The sequence below is a fragment of the Heloderma suspectum genome, chromosome 2 (genome assembly GCF_057233095.1).
Source record: "Heloderma suspectum isolate Gila_16-S chromosome 2, 16-S_ref, whole genome shotgun sequence".
In the NCBI taxonomy this organism is placed as follows: domain Eukaryota; kingdom Metazoa; phylum Chordata; class Lepidosauria; order Squamata; family Helodermatidae; genus Heloderma; species Heloderma suspectum.
The window spans coordinates 107,315,001-107,333,068 of NC_139459.1; the positions used below are offsets into that span (position 1 = coordinate 107,315,001).

Sequence of the window (18,068 nt, forward strand, 5' to 3'; positions counted from 1 at the left end):
GAAAACCTCTACGGTACTACATTTAATACATAGTTTAGGAAGAGATACTGGATAACTTATATATATATATATATATATATATATATATATATATATATGTATGTGGGGAGAGAGAGAGAGAGAGAGAGAGAGAGACAGAGAGAGACAGAAAGAGGATACACCGAAGACTATCTGGAAATAAACATTGTTGTTTATGTTGGACTCTTTTGCCATTTACTGTGCTACATCTATGTGATACTTGTGTATTGTTCTTTCTGAGTGTTTCTAGGACTGATACAACAACAATTCTGTGAAGGATTGTGTGTGTGCCACTAAACAGGTCCGGTGACTACACTGACTGTTAGTAAAATGCATGCCATGCATTTTTAGAGTAATAATAATCATTATAATACCATAATCATATTATTCTGCATATGAAAATTAGTGGGGGTGAAGTGCGCTTCAGAACTAAGCACTTACCAATAGATTCTGGAGATTTAAATACGGAGAGAAGAAAGACAGCATAAAAATATTATTATATTCCTTATAATTTGGTACAAAAGTTTTCAAGTTAAAGCTTTATATACTAAATAATCTATGTCACATGTGAAAATTACTTCTAGCTTTACATTAACAGAAGTTTAATCTACACAATTCTGCTGACAACAAGCACAGAAGTTGGTTAACAAGACGGTTTAACATCACAGGACAGGTCAAATAGCTAAAAGTTCTGGGAAGACAGGTGATTAAACAACTGATTCTACAGCACTATACTTGCTGAAGTAAACAGCTTATTATATTTCCCACCCCCTTCTATTGTATTTTATATGGGGATAAGCTTTAAACTTAGTAAATTTAGAGTAATCTTATTATGAAGCTGAAGAGAGCATAAGGCGGGGGAGAAAGGAAAGGATTCCTTGGGGAAGTGAAACAGGGAAAGAGAAAGAGCAGCGAAAGCTGGACTCTACACCAAAAGCAGGCTTCTGTAGATCTGGACATTATCATACTGATGAAGCTTTAGCATGTTTAGGCACACTACTGTGGCTAAATGCATCAGAACATCTCAGCCAGTAAAAATCTCTCCATTCATAGGCTAACCGGAGGACCTTTTTGTTATTGTTTGTTAACTTGCTTGCTTTTGGGGAGGGTTAAAGATAGTACACCTGAGAAAAAGTAGTGCGTTTCATGTATTAGTGAGAGGGAAGAAGATGTGTCCAAACTGGCTAATCTTTGCTGGATTCAAAATGTTGAAAAGAATTCACAAAACACAGTTGTTTTAGAATATTTTAAGTGTCATATAATGAAAATTTTGGGTTGGATGGATATAACCATTGGTACTCCTTGCATGTTCTGAAGTCCAATGTTGAAATAAATTGTTTTTAAATAATAATAATAATAATAATAATAATAATAATAATAATAATGATAGATAGGGAGAAAATGGATCTGTCAAATACTGCCAAAAAGCAGTAAAGAAAATTAAAGTATCAAAACTACAGTCACAGCAGTGAGCAATGTGGAATAAACAGAAGCTGCAAGACACACACAGACAGATTCTGGAAACAGGCTATGATAACACAGACATGGACAACGCGCTCAACAACATAAAAAACAGAAGAGAAGGAGAAATCATAACCTACAAAATAAAAATAATTAAATTAAAAAGGAACAGAAAAGAAAACCAAGAGAGAATAATTTTAGGCATTAGTGCAAACAGTAACAAGACCTTACCTGATCGTAATTGTTTGATGCGTCCATTGTTGTTGCTTGTGTCCACAGGTAAAAAATCTTTGAACCAAGTTATTTCAGGATCGGGATTGCCGCTGGCTGCACATAACATGGTGGCTGTTCGAGTACGTTCAACCACCTTCAACTGTGGTCCCATATCAATGGTGGGGAAACCACGAGGAATCTGGTCCTCTGAAAAGTGAGTAGACATTAGGTTTACAAAGTATTTCTTACTGCAACCACGCTCACACCGCTTCTCAGTTTGATTCTGGCTTGTTCTAACTAGGGATTGATGAATCAATCAATGTCAGTATCTTTCAGTTTCTCATTTTTCCAATCTTAAATTCACTCCACCCCTTTTCTACATCAGTTTGCTTTTTTAAAAAATATGCCCACATGGAAATTTGTGTGGAAATATACATATTTTGTATGCAATTTTGCCTAGTATACACAATTGTTGCAAGCACTTTCCTCTAATATAATGCATTTTTGTACTTTATTTTCATTAATATATGCATTTTTATTCACAATTTTCCCTAATAAGCGCATTTCAGGATGCATTTTTTATAAGAGAACTGCATCACAAAATTCAGAGAAGTGTAAATCAAAAGAGTTTCTCCCCCATCCCTAGTTCTCATTCACCACAGATTAAACAAATCATAGTTCCCCAAGTTTGGATGTCGCAGGGAACTGTGGTTAGTTTAAAATCAAAAATGGTTTTTTTTTATCACCTCCTCTGGCACATGAAAAAGAAATGGAAGGGAGTGGAGTGCACAAACCAGGGCTTCTGCAGGCTAATCCATGTAGCAGAAAACCATGGCTTCCCATAATGTGTGAGATGAGCAATTAAGTGTACTTTACTGAAAAAAAAAATCAGTTGGCTCCTGGAAATTTTAAAAATGTATTTATCATAAAATTAGCATTGCATATTTTTGGGTTGTATCCAAGTGCTGTCTGATCCAGCAGAGGATTACATCTATAGAACAGGGAGAGAGGCAATTTTCAGGAACTCCCCCTCCCTCCTGAAGCTCCCTGCACACCTCCCACATTGGTCCAAAGGGTCTGGAATCTACTTGAACAGATTTGGGGGGGGGGATGGGGGGCTGCAGGGAGGAGGAAAACTGCCCCAAATAACCTCCCTCTCTGTTCAACAGATGGAAGCTTCTGCTGAATCAAAAAGCATTATGTCACCAGAGTAACACCAATTGGACATAAATCTTTGGTTTTTGCTACTTCAGTATAAACCATGGTTAATCAGATTCCAATAGATTTAGGGCATCAGAAAAGCTCTCCTTAGATTTCAATAAAATTCCATATTAGTATGCTTGCAATCCAGTTCTACTCCTATCTGTATTTACTCAGAATTAAATATGACTTGACTCCCAAGTAACCTTGTGCAGGACTGAAGCTATAGTTCACAGACCAGAATCTTATGTATCCACTGAATCTCGGGGGGGGGGGGGAGTGGATGGCAGACTCCAATTCCACATCATGAATTGCTTTTAAATTTTCTTGCATTTCCAAAAGAAGTTTTGCATATAGCATGAGGGGGTGCTGACTCAGATTAAACACTCCAGCAAATGCAAGGAACTAGTAATGTGGATGTTTGAATCCAGAACTTTGTCTGATTTAATAGGTGACCAGAATGTAATCCAAAGCAGAAATGACAAAGTGTGTAAGGCTTTTACTGTAATCATCTAAGAGTCACATTCAGTTATCCTTCACTGCTATAAAGCCTTACACACACACACACAAGCGGTACAGCGGCAGTCTTATTTTGCTTCACAAAGAACAAGTAAGAGAAAGAAAAAGAGTCAATAACTACTGTAGAATACATGCTTTGTTATTAAACATCTTGCTTGGCAAGTATTGACACGCAATTCTTTAAGGAATAAAAATAATTGACTACAAATTGTCCAGTGTCAAATAAATTACTTCCTAAGCCAGGAAATGGTGTAATCTTTTCACATAGTTGCAGTAAAGCTTTGAGAGGTATCTGAAAAACTTAAGAGGGATATCCTTGGATACCAAACAAATCTTTGCATTCCCTGGTGACCTCTTTCTCCCCAAGGCTACTTAATCACTGACAATGTGAATGTATATAAATATTGCTACAGCAGAGTGGTGGTCACTAATCTTTTGCAAGGGTGAATGCCTTTTTATCTCCACAAATAAGCAGGAAGTGTCAAATGCTGACATCGTTGTGCCATTTGCTATACGGCTCTTACCAAAGAAACCTACTTTTGATAACAGTTTATAAGACGTGAAGCCTTCACCTTGGGAATTACAGATAAAGCTTGACTTGTGCTATACTGAAGTAGTAACTCTAATGCATTTGCATGACCTTTCCTTTTCCTTCTTGACTCGCAGAGAACACTCCTGAGGCCCCTTTGTCATATAAACAAGCACACAACAAAGATAATCTATCTTGCATACTAATAGGTTGGCGTATGTAAAGAGCTTCCCTTTCTTATTTTTAATAAGGGTAATTAAATTCTATCCATCTCTCTTATGCACAGAACCTTTCTGAATACACGCTCGTCATTAAATTTTCATGAGAAACAACACAATGTAACAGATTCAAATAGTCAGAGCTGTTGTACTTTGACAGTTGTGGCTTGTTTCCAATCTGGCTGTCAGGTATTTGGCAATAAAACCCAGTATTCAACATAAAACGGACTGGAGGAAATAATGAAATTTGTAATTGGAATGCTTATCTCAGTGGGTGTAGTTTATAAGACGTTAATTGCTTTCTGTTCTACTTTAAATTTATTAGTTATTTCTATAAAACCTGTGTTTCCAGTTTGATGGCACCATGTTTGACAGATCATCAAACAAGATGAACAATCACATCAATCAGCAATTATATTGCAGCCACATACTCTTTTAGAGAGAAAAGTAGGTATTAATCTATATATTAGTAGCTTTAAACCTCTACATGAAGTGAAAAGAAAAACATTTTGTCATGTTCATTAGTGTGCACATTAATGTCATCATTAGGATTTTAACCGCAATGTCCACCACTTTTAGTTTTCATATTCAGTCATGCTGAATTAGCTAGTAATTCATCAACAATTTAAATCAGACCTGAATGTCCCAGAGCTCACATCTGACACTGTCAGTTTAACAGGCCATTAAAGGGCAGATTACTGTGCCCTTGTGCTCAGGGAGTCATATAAGTAACATACATATTTGTTTATAGTGGCAGTTACAAGAGATCTGGCAATATGTGCATTTGTAAGGTGTCTTAGTAGTATGTTCTGCTACTAAGTTTATTATTCTGTCCCAGGCATTTATTCCTCAGTATTTCACTGTCTATTAACCTGAAGAATTATGAAGATGAGTTCTATACGAGGGCAATTATGGCATGAAGCTTTTATATGAAACTCCTGTACCAGTATATTGCATGTTTTCATACATCCTGTTATTCTCTTCATTAACAAAAGACAACTAGATTTCTATTATGTACTCAGAAGGTATGTCTCAGATTTTTTTTTTTATGGACCAGTCCCTCTAGCAGTTCTATGTTTGTCTGAGATGTAGAAATAGCAACAATACTATGGAGTAATCATTTACCTTATCTGCCTTTACAATATAATTTGCAGCTCATTAGACACAAGAGGTAGAATCCACCAATCTACAGAGAAATAAATATCTAAGAAGGCAGTCTCTGTTGTTTCTTTATTAAGGTGGAAACTGACTGTAAATTCTGAATGCGTAAAAGATTGGTCAGATTATCCAAGAAGTATTATTCCCTAGATATGTACTAAGTGTATGGGCTTCTCCTCTGTCACTTACAGGCTTTTCTTCTTCATTAATTTTGGTGGAGAAAATTGGAAGGTGTAGCCTTAAACACTGAAGATGCTGACATGCAGTTGCTTGGCTTACATTTCTGCTTGTCACAATTCCATATATGTCCAGAGGAAAATTTGCACAATGGAGATGTGCATATTCAGACATCTCACTCATGTGAGATTATTTATTAGATTTATTAGCCACCCATCTGGCTGGCTACCCGGCCAGTCTAGGTGGCATACAATACAAATAACAGCACAAAATACAACAAATTTACATAATCTACAGAACAAAACACATTGCTCTAAAAAACCCGAACCCACCCCAAATGTCCGCCTGAATAGCCAGATTTTCAAAGCCCGGCAGACACTCACCAAATATTCATTACTTATTAGATTTATTAGAGATAGTTCCCCACTGCCATAATTAGTCCCCTATATCATGCTACAGCATGCTGCTAACTAACATGATGTGGTAACACAGAGGCGGGAAGGAAAAGCTTTCCAAATCCTCTTGCTGCTGGCCTTTGCTGCTGTTCCCAAGGGTACAGCTTTGGGGGATAAGGGAAGGCAGTGGACATAGGTGGGGTGAAGGATGCCATTAAATATTATCAGTCCCAGCTTTAATCTGACCAAGAGCAGAATTTGGGGCCTTGTAAAACTGATTTTTCATTTTGAGGTGGGCTTTATGAGCCCCCAAAGTTTGTTTCTGATCCTGGCTCAGGAAATCTTCACCGGCATCTCTACAGATAATTTTTCCTTATTTTCCAGTTAATGCAATTCGGATTCAGTTATCTTCTCTCTTTACCAATGATTATGACTGAAACTGAATAATATATTAACCGTGCTTGAGGTTTTATACATCAGGAATGCTGTTCAGATGTTTATTAACTGGGCATAATCAATGCATGGAGAGTGGGATGCATGTAGCAATCAGCCCACACCAGGGGGCGTTGCTAGGTTCTTAAAAGATCTGGGGCACAGGCCCATAACACAGATTTGCATACATATATATATAATCCGAGTCTAAGCACACCTCTAATATCACTGTGTGTGTGTGTGTGTGGTGTGTGCATGTGGTGTGCTTGCATGTCTATATAGATTACATACATACATAAGAAGTGTGCACTGACCCCCCCACCCCACTTCAACTCAGACACCAATTCAGCATTTTGGAAAACATCCCACTTCTGCTCAGGCCAATTTGTAGTCAAACCATTTCAGCTCAGCATCAAACCAGAGTCAAGGTTTGGAAAAATCAGTAGTTATGCTTCCTGTTGACTACCATGGGAAATTAAAACAAAAACAAAAACCTAACTTTTTTCTCTTGTTCAGAACTGGATGATCATTTCAGGCACAGTAGCCCCCTAGAAGGGGATTACACCTGCCCAATGTCAGAAAAATAGGTGCAGGGTTTATGTTTTGATTTTCTTTTAAAGGGAACTGCCAATAACATTTTTATTACTTGGAAGAATTGGATAAACATTTCAGGATTCATTGCCCTATCAGAGGAGATCATGACTCCAAATTTCAGAATGATAGTCACAAGGGTTTTTGTGCAAGGGTGGCCTTGACATTTTGAGATCTCCAAAAGAAGACATACTTACCTCCCTATGTTCCTTGTGGACCATTGTTCTGAAAATTACAGACAGCCTACAGTTGTCCCTAAGTAAGAAACCAGCAAAGTTTCAGAAGGATAGGTGCAGCAGTTCATGCAGAAGGGAGTTCTCCAATTTGGGGGAGGGAGTGATTTGCTTTCCCTTCACCTGTTCCTCAATATTTTTTGGGGTAAATTTGTATAAAAATGCACAGGTCATTAGAGGTGTCACCCAGGCAAGAAACCTGCAAAGTTTCTGAAGGATATACATGCATACAAATTTAGAATGATTAGAATTTATTTACATTTCACCAGTGTTAGCAGCAAGGGAACACGGGTGGGAAGGTGCTATTGCATTCATGTCCTACTTGTGGGTTTCCCATGGACATCTGGTTAGCCACTGTGTGAACACAATGCTAGACTAGATGAACCTTGGTCTGATGTAGCATGGCTCTTCTTATGTTCTTAAATAGAGAGTGCCTCCGAGCATATGCAGAATACTTTTCTTTCACCACTGAGCACTTACATTCTCCCCCTACCAATTCTATTCCCCTCTATGCAACCATCCCTCCTCATCCTACCATCCTCTAGCAACTCTTCATAAAAACAGATGTCTTGTTTTGTGCAACTCTCCTCTACCTCCTCCTTGTTATGCCCAAGCTCTCATTGGATCTTCCTCCTCATAACTTCATTTGTGCCAAGACCTCACCAGGATTCAGCCAAGGAGTTTGTTTTCGAAACTAGGGTTAAATTATGGAGAAGCTCTGAGCATGTACTAAGTATCTTTTCCTCACCACTGAAGCTAGAGTTCATGCAAAAAACCCAAACAAACACAAATGACAAAACATGCATAGGATTGAGCTGAAAGGGTAGTCAATTCATTAAATGGAATTAGGTAGGCACTGTATTACGCCTGCAGTACCATGCTCACACCTCAGGACTTATTTCTGAGTAAACATGCTGAACATCAGGGTGCAAACTTACCTGCAAAAGTAACTCATGCTTGAATCCTATGCACACTTTCCTGAAGGAAAGCCTCCTTAAACATAATGGGGCTTCTGAGTAGGCATACATAGGCTTGTATAAAGGAGCAGTATTTATCTTCCCTCCACTTAAAAAACAAACCCCAAACTCCTATTTTTATTAAAGCGTTCTGTTCCCAGGAACATAGGAAGCTGCCTCATACTGCATCAGACCTGGGACCATCTAGCCCAGTATTGTTGACACTGCCTGGCAGCACCGGCTCTCCAGAGTTTCAGGCAGGATTCTTTCCTAGCCCTACCTGGAGATGCTGGGGAATGAACCCGGGACCTTCTACATGCCAAGCATGTGCTCTACCACTGAGCTACAGCCCTTCCTATTGCTGGATAATGGCAGCTGACAAACAAAACAGCCCCAGGTTTGTTTCTCTGCAACCATGTGAACCCACTTTTCTCAAAGACTTGAGTGAGAAGGAGAAAACCCAACCCTCTTGTCTGTTTGTATAAAGTCAAATACAGTTCAGAACTTCTCTTGCCCACTGAAGAGAATTCTCTTTAAGAATTTCTCAAGATATGCTCTGGGTGGAATAAAGAAGAGAAAGAAAGAACAGGCTAGGGGAGGGAAGAAGAAAAGAAGAATGGTGATTGGAAATGGGGGGGGGTAGAGAGAATTCCCCGGGCTCCTTTCAGAGAGTTAGTACTTCAGAGGAATTTAGGAGGCTGTGGAGGGTTTGTACGGATTGCACATACTTAAATTAACTTTATGGGGTGAGGTGGCTGAGGGCTTTTTCTAGCTTTTTTTAAACTGTAGAACCTGTTTAAAAGCCTTACCAGTTACTCAATCATGACGCCACATAGTCCTAACCCTCCTTTTGAAATAATTTGAGTCCTACAGCTATTTAGGAGAAATTAAAGTGGAGGGGGAGAAAGAAGTTTGTGGAGGCTGATTGGATCCTTTGCTGTACTGAAGCTACTAAACTTTTGTGGAAGCCAAAGATTCCAGGTTGGGGCAGTAAAATCAGATGCTGTGTGAAATACCAGTATTTCACATGGAACTCTTTCTTCCCTTCCTTCTTCCTCTTCAAAATTTCATTGCAAGCAAGCTGCCAACAGTGGGCATGTAAGAGTAGAAAAGTAGGGGGAGCGAGGTTTTTTGCACCTCAAAACAACACCTTACACCAGAGGTTAGGGATAGTGACCTCCTAATGGTCACCTTAAATATCTTCTGATTAGGATCTCTAATCTCCTGTGTGGCTTGGCAGTTTTTACTTTTTGTTTTAGTCTTTGAAAAAAGAAAACTTTATGCATGACTAGCAGAAAAGCCACTGGACCTAACTGTCTGAAATTTGGCAGGTTCAATCAGCTCCATGGGGGCTGCCAGGTCCCCAAATTCCATAAACTTATATGGAAGCACCAAAAAAAGTATAGCTCTTTGCTTTGACGAATTTTCTTGAAAAAAGCAGATTTTACCTGTGGCTAGCACAAAAGCCACTATGTCTAACTTTTTATTTTCCCAGGCATTTTAGCTTTCTAAATTTTTATCTTTGCTGTTTTAAATCTGTATTTTAAACTCCTGCACTGCTGCTAGGTTTTATTGTGGTTGTATTGTTATATTGTGGTTTTAATGTTCTGTATATTTTAAATTGTTTTATTGTGTGTTGCTTGGATTTAATTTTTGTGAACCGCCCAGAGAGCTTCGGCTATTGGGCGGTATAGAAATAAAATAAATAAATAAATAAATAAATGTCTGAAATTCGGCAGATTCAGTCACCTATATAGGGGCTGCCATATCTCCAAACTCTATGTACTTATGTGGAAGCAGACAAAATATATAGCCCTTTGCTTTGCCAGATTTTTTGAAAATAGCAAATATTACTTGTGACTAGCACAAAATCCACTGCACCTAATTGCCCAAAATTGGGCAGGTTCAATCAGTACCATGGGAGCTACCAGATCTCCAAATCCCATGTATTTATCATAAAAAATAACGAAGTTATAGCCATTTCTGTTTTCCAATGCAAGTCAATAGGAAAATGTTAAAAAATGGCAATTAAGACAGCTCAAAAAAGATCCGGGGCCTGTGCCCAGGTCAGCCACTGCCTAACAATGTCTCTGGCCCAGACTCTGATGGCCACATGGATATTGTACCTTCTACACAGAACCTGTGCATATTCAAACTTCCTCCATTTGACCTGTACCTTACACAGTCTGTGTTTGCATTTGGAAGTTGGGCTGTCACCTTGCTCGTGATCCCACACATTGATTGTATCCTGTTTCCAGATATCTGAATAATAGATCTAATAAGAACCATCAACCCCCCTAGTTTTGTGAAGGCTATAAAAAGTAAAGCTACAACTAAGAATGGTTTAGAATGCTACAACTTAGTTTATAGTTTAACAGTTTTAAAAAGTTGCAGCTTATATTGTTTGAATCAAGGTGTTTTAGGTAAATGTACTGAAGATAAGGATGCAGTAAGGGTAGCCCTGCTCTACCAGACCAAAAGTCCATCTAGTCTAGCATCCTGCTTCCCAGAGTGGCCCATCAGATGAAGCCAAGAAGTAGGTTATGAAGGCAAAAGTTCTTTCCTCCTGTTGCTTTCCAGTAACTAGTATTCAATGGAATATAGTTTCTGAATATGGAGGTTCAGTAACCATCATGTCTAACAGCCATTAAAAGCTCCATAGAGGGAGCAATCCTATGCAGATAGGCAGCTGCCTCTGAACTCGGAGGCAACCACTTATCCAATGCAGGGCGGGAGGAGCGTGAAGGGGATCTTCTCCTCTGTGCTCCTGCTGCCCTGCATTATTGGCTAGATGGCCGATTTCGGCCGTCTAGCCAGAGTGGTTCAAGGTGGAGGGATTGACGGTGCATAGGAAGCATCGTGAAGAGGCTTCAGCTGCCCCTGCCCCAGGAATGCCCCCATTTGCCCCGCTCCATGCTGCTCTTACGAGCCTGGAGCCCAGGGACAACTATGCCACCTACAAGATGGCGGGGGTGGAGAGGCAGTTCTCTGGGAACCGTCCAAGCCTATGGCCATCTAGCCACTGTCTAGCAGCCATAGGATTGTGCCCCTTAATCTACTTTTAAAGCCATCTAAGGGTCAAACAACACATAACTGCATGTTATGCTAAAGATTTTGGCAATTCAGATTTTTTGATAAGCCCCCAAAAGCTTTTTTTCTAAGCCTTTATTCTTGGTCTCTAAGCCTTGTCCCCTGTTAGCTGGGCTTCTCCTGTGCAGCATTTGGGTTAGTGTGGTGCAGGGTAATGCCAACTGTAATCTCCAATCACAGAGTGGAGATAGCAGCAGGAATGTGGCCAGCAGGGGACTTGGTTGACAAGTCCTCCCAGCACCAACCAAGTCCATTTTCTCACAAGGAAAGGTTACAGTATTTGGGGATATTTGGTTTAGAAAAAAGGCAAGTAAATGTGGGACATGATAGAGATGTATAAAATTATGCATGGTGTGGAAATGGATAGAGAGATTTTTTTTTCTCATTTTCTCATAATGCTACAACTCAAGGTCATCCAATGAAGCTGAATGGTGGAAGATTCAGGATACCATTTTAATGTATATTTATTAATATTTGTATGATTATTTGAACTTTGTTGTTTTCTAATTGCCAAGTTATATTTTATTAGGTAAATACTTCTGAAGTTGTGACTCTCTTTGAGTGTGGTTTACCATGGAAAGGCAGCATAGAAATAAACTGAAGATAATGGGCCACCAACTTAGAAGGCTTTAAAAGAGAATAAGACAAATTCATGGGACTGTTTCAGTTATTATGGCTAGAGGATGTGAACAAGGTGCTTGGTCACATTTGGCTGACCACTTGTATGGTCGACCCTTGTCCTTCTTGGCTTATCACATCTAATAGGGAGAGGATGTCTGGGTTGGTCCAGTTGTAAAATCTTCTTTAAGATAGGGGCAGTACCAGCCTCTTTAAAAGGGTAGTACTATTCTCTTTAAAAAGTCAGTGATCAGGATGCTCCTGAAGAAACCTCACTTGGATCCAAAAGATGAAAACAACTGTAGGCCAGTTCCCAACCTCCTCTTCCTGGGCAAGATGCTTGAGTAAATGGTTGTTGTTCAATTCCAGAGAGCTGGAATCCATCTCAACCTAGCTTCAGGACTAGCTGCAGAACAGAAACTGTCTTCGTTGCCTTGTGGGATGACCTATGTCAAGAGAGGGATAGGGGAGTGTGATCCTATTAGTTCCCTTGGACCTCTCAATGGCTTTGGATTCCACTGGCCATCTTTGAGTTGCTGGCTCTGAGTCCAATGGTTGTGGTCAAGCAGGAAACCTAGGGAGTTGTGTGGAGGCTGCTAGTGAAGCACAACCACTTATGTAGCCACACTGTTTTTCTTTTTCTTTTTAGTTATTTACCCTTCCTTTCCCCAGTTCCCTTGCCTATCTTCATGTTTGTTATTTTCCTTGGAAAAGTTCTAAGGAAAAGCCTTGTTTTTAGGCTCTACTTCCCAAATTCTATTTTGCAACCAAAAGCGTATAGCCAGAGAATAGCTTGCACCCAATGGAAGTTTCCAAGTATCAGTGACCAACCAGGAAGTTAGGTCCCTGTTTTCTCCTTACTCTGAAACAGGATAAATATAACTGCTTTGGATCCATTTCCTTTCCCTTCTTCTGTTATTCCTCTGAGTCTATCACTTCAAACTCCATGTGACCCACCGGTACACTAGCATGCAGTTCACTTCCCCTGGCATACAACTTCCCAAATTCTGCCTAGCCATTTCCATAGCACCCTCCTTCCTATTCCTTATTTGGCACATTTCAGCCGCCTCCATCTTCCATTGTTTCTATGTTATAAATGTTGGAAGTAGTATATTGGTCCACATTCTAGAGCACTCGTATACTAACCAAGCATTTCGTTCTTCTGTAACTTATCTATGGCATCAATAAAGCCTTACTGTCTTTCTTTCTTTCTTTCTTTCTTTCATTTTTTATGTTAAATTATTTTTAGGCTGCCTTTAAGGATAGACCCATCTCAAGGTGGTGTACAAAATAAAATATACATCTTCAAAATAAAACATACACTAAAACAAAATAAAACATACACAACAGATATAATAAAAAACAATAAATACGTCTTCTATAAAAATTCAATAAAAACAAGTTATCAATAAAACGAGGAGCCCAAGAAGTGTAGAAAGGCCAGCGAAAACAGGTCAGATTTCAGAGTTTTTTCTGAATTCCTTCAAAAAAAGGGCTCCCTTAAGACAGCTGTCTTGCTGCTAATTTCCCCCACCTTGAAGTAGCTATTCCCCACTTCGTTGAAGCACAGTGTCTTATCTGCTGTGTGTGTGCCACACCTCTTGAAAAGGCACACATTCATTCCCACTTTCGTGACAAAGGTAAATATGCAAATTAAGGTACACGTATGAACACAGCAGCCTGTCCTCTGGCTAAAAAGAGCCAAGGCTGCAGAGGGAAGTCATTCATTCCCCTAGCACAAGTGAATTTTTCCCCAGTCATTTGCCTTCCAGAAGGGCTTAATCCCTGAAATTAGAATTCAGACATGCATAGAGATTTATTTAATTTATTTATTTAAAAAATTTATTGGCCGCCTTTCAGGGCAGAAGCCCTCCCAAGGCGGCTCACAACAATAAAATACATACAAATAGTTAAAATATTAAAAGCAATAGAAACATAAACACAATAAAATAGCAATAAAAGCAACAATAAAAGCTGACAGTAAAACCAACAACAACAGCAAAAACAGAACAGCAGCAGTCATTTCAAATGAAGGAAAGGAAAGGTTCCTCCTGTGCAAGCACCGAGTCATTACTGACTCCTAGAGGGATGCCGCTTTTGCTGGCGTTTTCATGGCAGACTATAGCAGGGTGGTTTGCCATTTCCTTCCCCAGTCATGACTACCTTTCCCTCAGCAAGCTGGGTACTCATTTTACTGACCTCAGAAAGATGGAAGGCTGAGTCGACCTGAGCTGGCTACCTGGGACCCAGCTTCTGCTGGGATCAAACTCAGATCGTGGGGAGAGTTTTGGTAAAATAATATGTCTTCAAGGCCTTCTTAAAAGCCTGCAGTGATGGAGCATGGCGGACCTCCAATGGCAACTTGTTCCGAAGGTGTGGGGCCAATGCAGAGAAGGCCCTCTCACATGTGGTCACCCACCTAACTGCTGTCATGCGGGATCGGGCAAATGAGAAGGGCCTCTCTTTCTGATCTTAAAGTGTGGGCAGGCTGATATGGATGAAGGCGATCCATCCATCAAGTAACTTGGTCCCAAATTGTTTAAGGCGGCAAAGGTCAAAAACAGCATTTTGAATTGGGCTCAGAAACACACTGGTAACCAGTACAGCTGGTGCCATATAGGCATTATGTGATCAAATCGCCTCGCCCCCATCAATACTCGGGTGGCTGCATTCTGCCAAGTTTCCGAACCATCTTCAAAGGCAGCCTTATGTACAGCGCATTACAGTAGTCCAGCCTGGACATGACTAGTGTGTGGATAACTGAGGCAAGGTCCGTCCTCTCCAGATAGGGCCGCAGCTGGCATACCAGCCTAAGCTAGTAAAATGCAGCCACCTGGGTTTCCCCAGTTAGCTCAGAGTCCATGAGGACTCCCAGGCTGTGCATTTGGACTTTTAGGGGGTGTTCAACCCCGTCTAAGACTGGTCATAAACCTTCATCTGAAATAGTTGGATTCCCAACCCACGGTACCTGTCTTGTCTGGATTAAGTTTCAGCTTGTTCACCCTCATCCATCCCAAAACAGCCTCCAGACACTTTTTCAAGAGTTCCACAGGCTTCCAGTGCTGATGGAAATGATAGGTAGAGCTCAGTATCATCCGCATACTGATACATTTCAGCCCAAACCTCCTTATTATTTTCCCCAGAGGTTTCATGTGGATGTTAAAAAGCATAGGGGACAAGATAGAACCTTACAGCACTCCACAGGCTAACAGCCATTGGGTGGAACAGAAGTCCCCTAGCGCCACCTTCTGAAAGAGCTTCTCCAGAAAGGACTGGAACCACTTTAAAAAAACTATGTCTCCCAAAGCCAGTCCAGATAAGCAATCCAGAAGGATACCATGGTTGATGGTATCGAAAGCCTCTGAGAGGTCCAGAAGAACCAACAGGGTTGCACACACCCATCCATTCTGTGTCCTGAGATCTGTGTCCTGGGTAAAGACGTAGAATTTCCAGAGATTTTAAAGCCATGGGGGGGGAAAGATCAGGGCGTCTCCAGTTCTTTTTCTGGAATAAAGGACATTTTGGGGGGAAATTAAAAATAAGCAATACTTATTTATTTAGGGCTGTTTACAGATCTAAAGTCACTTTGTTGCTTTAGCACAGCCTTCCCCAACCTGGTGTTTTCCAGCTATTTTGGACTTCAGCTTCTAATCAGCCTCAGGCAATGGTCAGGAATGCTGGGCATTGTAGTCCAAAACAATTGGGGAAGGCTGCTTTAGGTACATAAAGCAGCATTTATTTTCCTAACTTGGTTTGTTCATAGAAATATTATTATATTTAAAGACTTTAAGAAGTAAACTCAGAGTAAATCTGTAGTTATTGTCTGAATAAACTTTTAAATTTAATATACGAACATGACAATTTTATGAGCAAAGCAAATTATACATAACCTATTTTAGGTTCCTATTTTATGTCTGACCAGAGGGAACTTCAACAAGTAGTTCCTGAAACATCTCAATCATCCTAGAAGCTGGAAGAAGCAGGAAGAACTTGAGGCAGAGGAAGACTGGTGTACAGCATCTGTTCCTGTTCGTAGGAAATTTTAGGGCAATTCCTAAACCTGTTCCTGTTTGTGGGGTGGAGCTTAGGGAAATCTGATCTGAAGGAAAAGGTACTGAGATTTTATTTAGCTGGGAAAGACTCAGCTTAGAAATGGTAAGCAACCATATTTAATTTCTCAGCCTATTATTTGAAGAGTGACATTTTCTTCACTTTTGTAAATTATTTCCATTAATGAACATCTTAAGATCTGGTGGCTACAAGCTAAAGCACACATCTGTCCTGATGTGAAAAATATCAACACAGGGAGAAAATATCAATACAGTTCTCGCCTACAAAAAAGCCCCTCATAGCCACTCATCCCTATCCATTACATTTTTATTCATGAAAAAGCCATTAGAATCCATAATTTACCTCCAAATGGAATGCAGTCTTTGCATCTGTATATATGTTAACATCAAATAACTTGAATATGAAACTATTTATGTATTTATGTATTTATTTATTACATTTATAGTCTGCTTTTTGTCCAAGGAGCTCAAGGTAGCATATTCCCCCCACCCTTCATTTTATTGCCAATCATCTGAGGTAGGTTAAACTGACAGAAAGTGATGGGCTCCAGGTCACCCAGGGAGTTAATTGTTAAGTGGGCATTTGAACCTGGTTCTCACCTATTCTAGTTCAACATTTTAACCACTGTACCTGAATATCCCCATACTGAATTTTTAGACAACACAAATAAAATTATCCAGATTTCCACCAGATGAAACTGATTTGGATAAATCTATAGAAAAAGCAAAGTGAAGCAAAGTGATTGGAAAGATGATCAAGAAAGTGCCAGCCTGAGATAGATAGGATTAGGAGTACATTAAGGGCGCAATCCTATTCAGATAGGTGGCTGCCTCCGAACTTGGAGGAAACCACCTATCCAATGTAGGGCAGGAGAAGCATGGAGGGGATCGTCTCCTCTGTGCCGCTCCTGCCCTACATTTTCAGCTAGACAGCCAATTGCAGCTGTCTAGCCACAGGAGGGCAGAGCGGAGGAGGAGGCTGCTGTACGACACATTGGATGTGTCGTACAGGCATTTCCACCCTCCCTGCCCCAGAACACCCCCTGGAATGCCCCTTTTTGGCCTCTCCGCACTCCTCTTGCAAGCGCAGAGCATGGGGCTGTTCCGTACTGCCTCCGAGGCAGGGTGGAAGTGGGGGGAGGATGGTTCTCTAGGAACTCCAAGGCCAGTTCCCGGAAAACCAGATATCCTATGGCCGTCTAGCTGCTGTCTAGCGGCCATAGGATTGCTCCCTCAATGATGGTTAAAATAGAGCTTACCAAGAATGAGGATTAGGAAGACGCTGGCTTCTCTAATCTGTTTACACATTATTTCCTATTTCTGCTCACATTCATGAAAACAATTCCTGTTGACATTTGCACTAGAGTGGTGTATCTAGCAATGATGAAATTAAAGTTTTGGTTTGTATCAGTGTCTTTTGCAAGTTCAGAATTAAGGTAACAAATTATTAACATCAGTCAAGTAACCTTGTTTATAATAAAATACATACACAAGAGATCGCACAAAGCATGCTGTGGTCCAGGGAGAAGCAACAATTCTGTTAGTGCAAGGAGGAAACAATTGAGTGTGAATCTGGTCTCACAGTCAATGCAGTATGAGAAAGAAAGAATGGGCAAAAAAGGATTTTAAGGTTGAGTACATTTGAATATTGGCTGTGAGATCCCTCCAATGAACTCTCAATATCTGTCCTTCAGAATCAGTATATGAAGGGACAAAGGTATGCTAGCCAAATGCAAAAATACCTGCGTAATTGGTGTAAATCAGTGAAGGACTTCAAAAAATAGATTTCTTGCTAAGGATGTACAAAACTACATGATCAAAGGAAATGCATTAAGTAATGGAATTATATGTTCCTCTGTCCAAAGCCTTTGATATTAGTATATAGCTAGAACACTGAGCTTGTAGAATGGGTTGTCTTGTTTAATAGCATATTAATAGAACCTTTAGTCTCCTGATAAAGAATTGAGACTGGTACATTCAACCCATTTTAAAAGCTGTATTTTATAACAAATGAAAGATAGGTATATTTAATAATCCCTACCTACTGCTTTGTCCAAATCAACTGAAATTCCAACTTCTTGCAAAATTTAGAAGGCATTTATTTACAGCAACAAGGGAGAGAGCTTTCTTGGTAGTGGCCCCCTAATTACGGAATGATCTCCCCAATGAGGCTCACCTGGTGCCAACATT

The 18,068-nt window shown here is 40.0% G+C and overlaps 1 protein-coding gene across 1 annotated transcript in view; it reads right to left on the reverse strand.

Annotated features, from left to right (window-relative positions):
• PTPRD (protein tyrosine phosphatase receptor type D) overlaps nt 1-18,068 on the reverse strand; it is a 592,319-nt gene that overhangs the window by 214,891 nt on the left and 359,360 nt on the right. Inside the window, exon 5 of the mRNA XM_084834479.1 lies at nt 1,711-1,899. Coding sequence (XP_084690605.1) covers nt 1,711-1,899 — 189 coding nt within the window. The remainder of the gene's footprint in view (nt 1-1,710; nt 1,900-18,068) is intronic.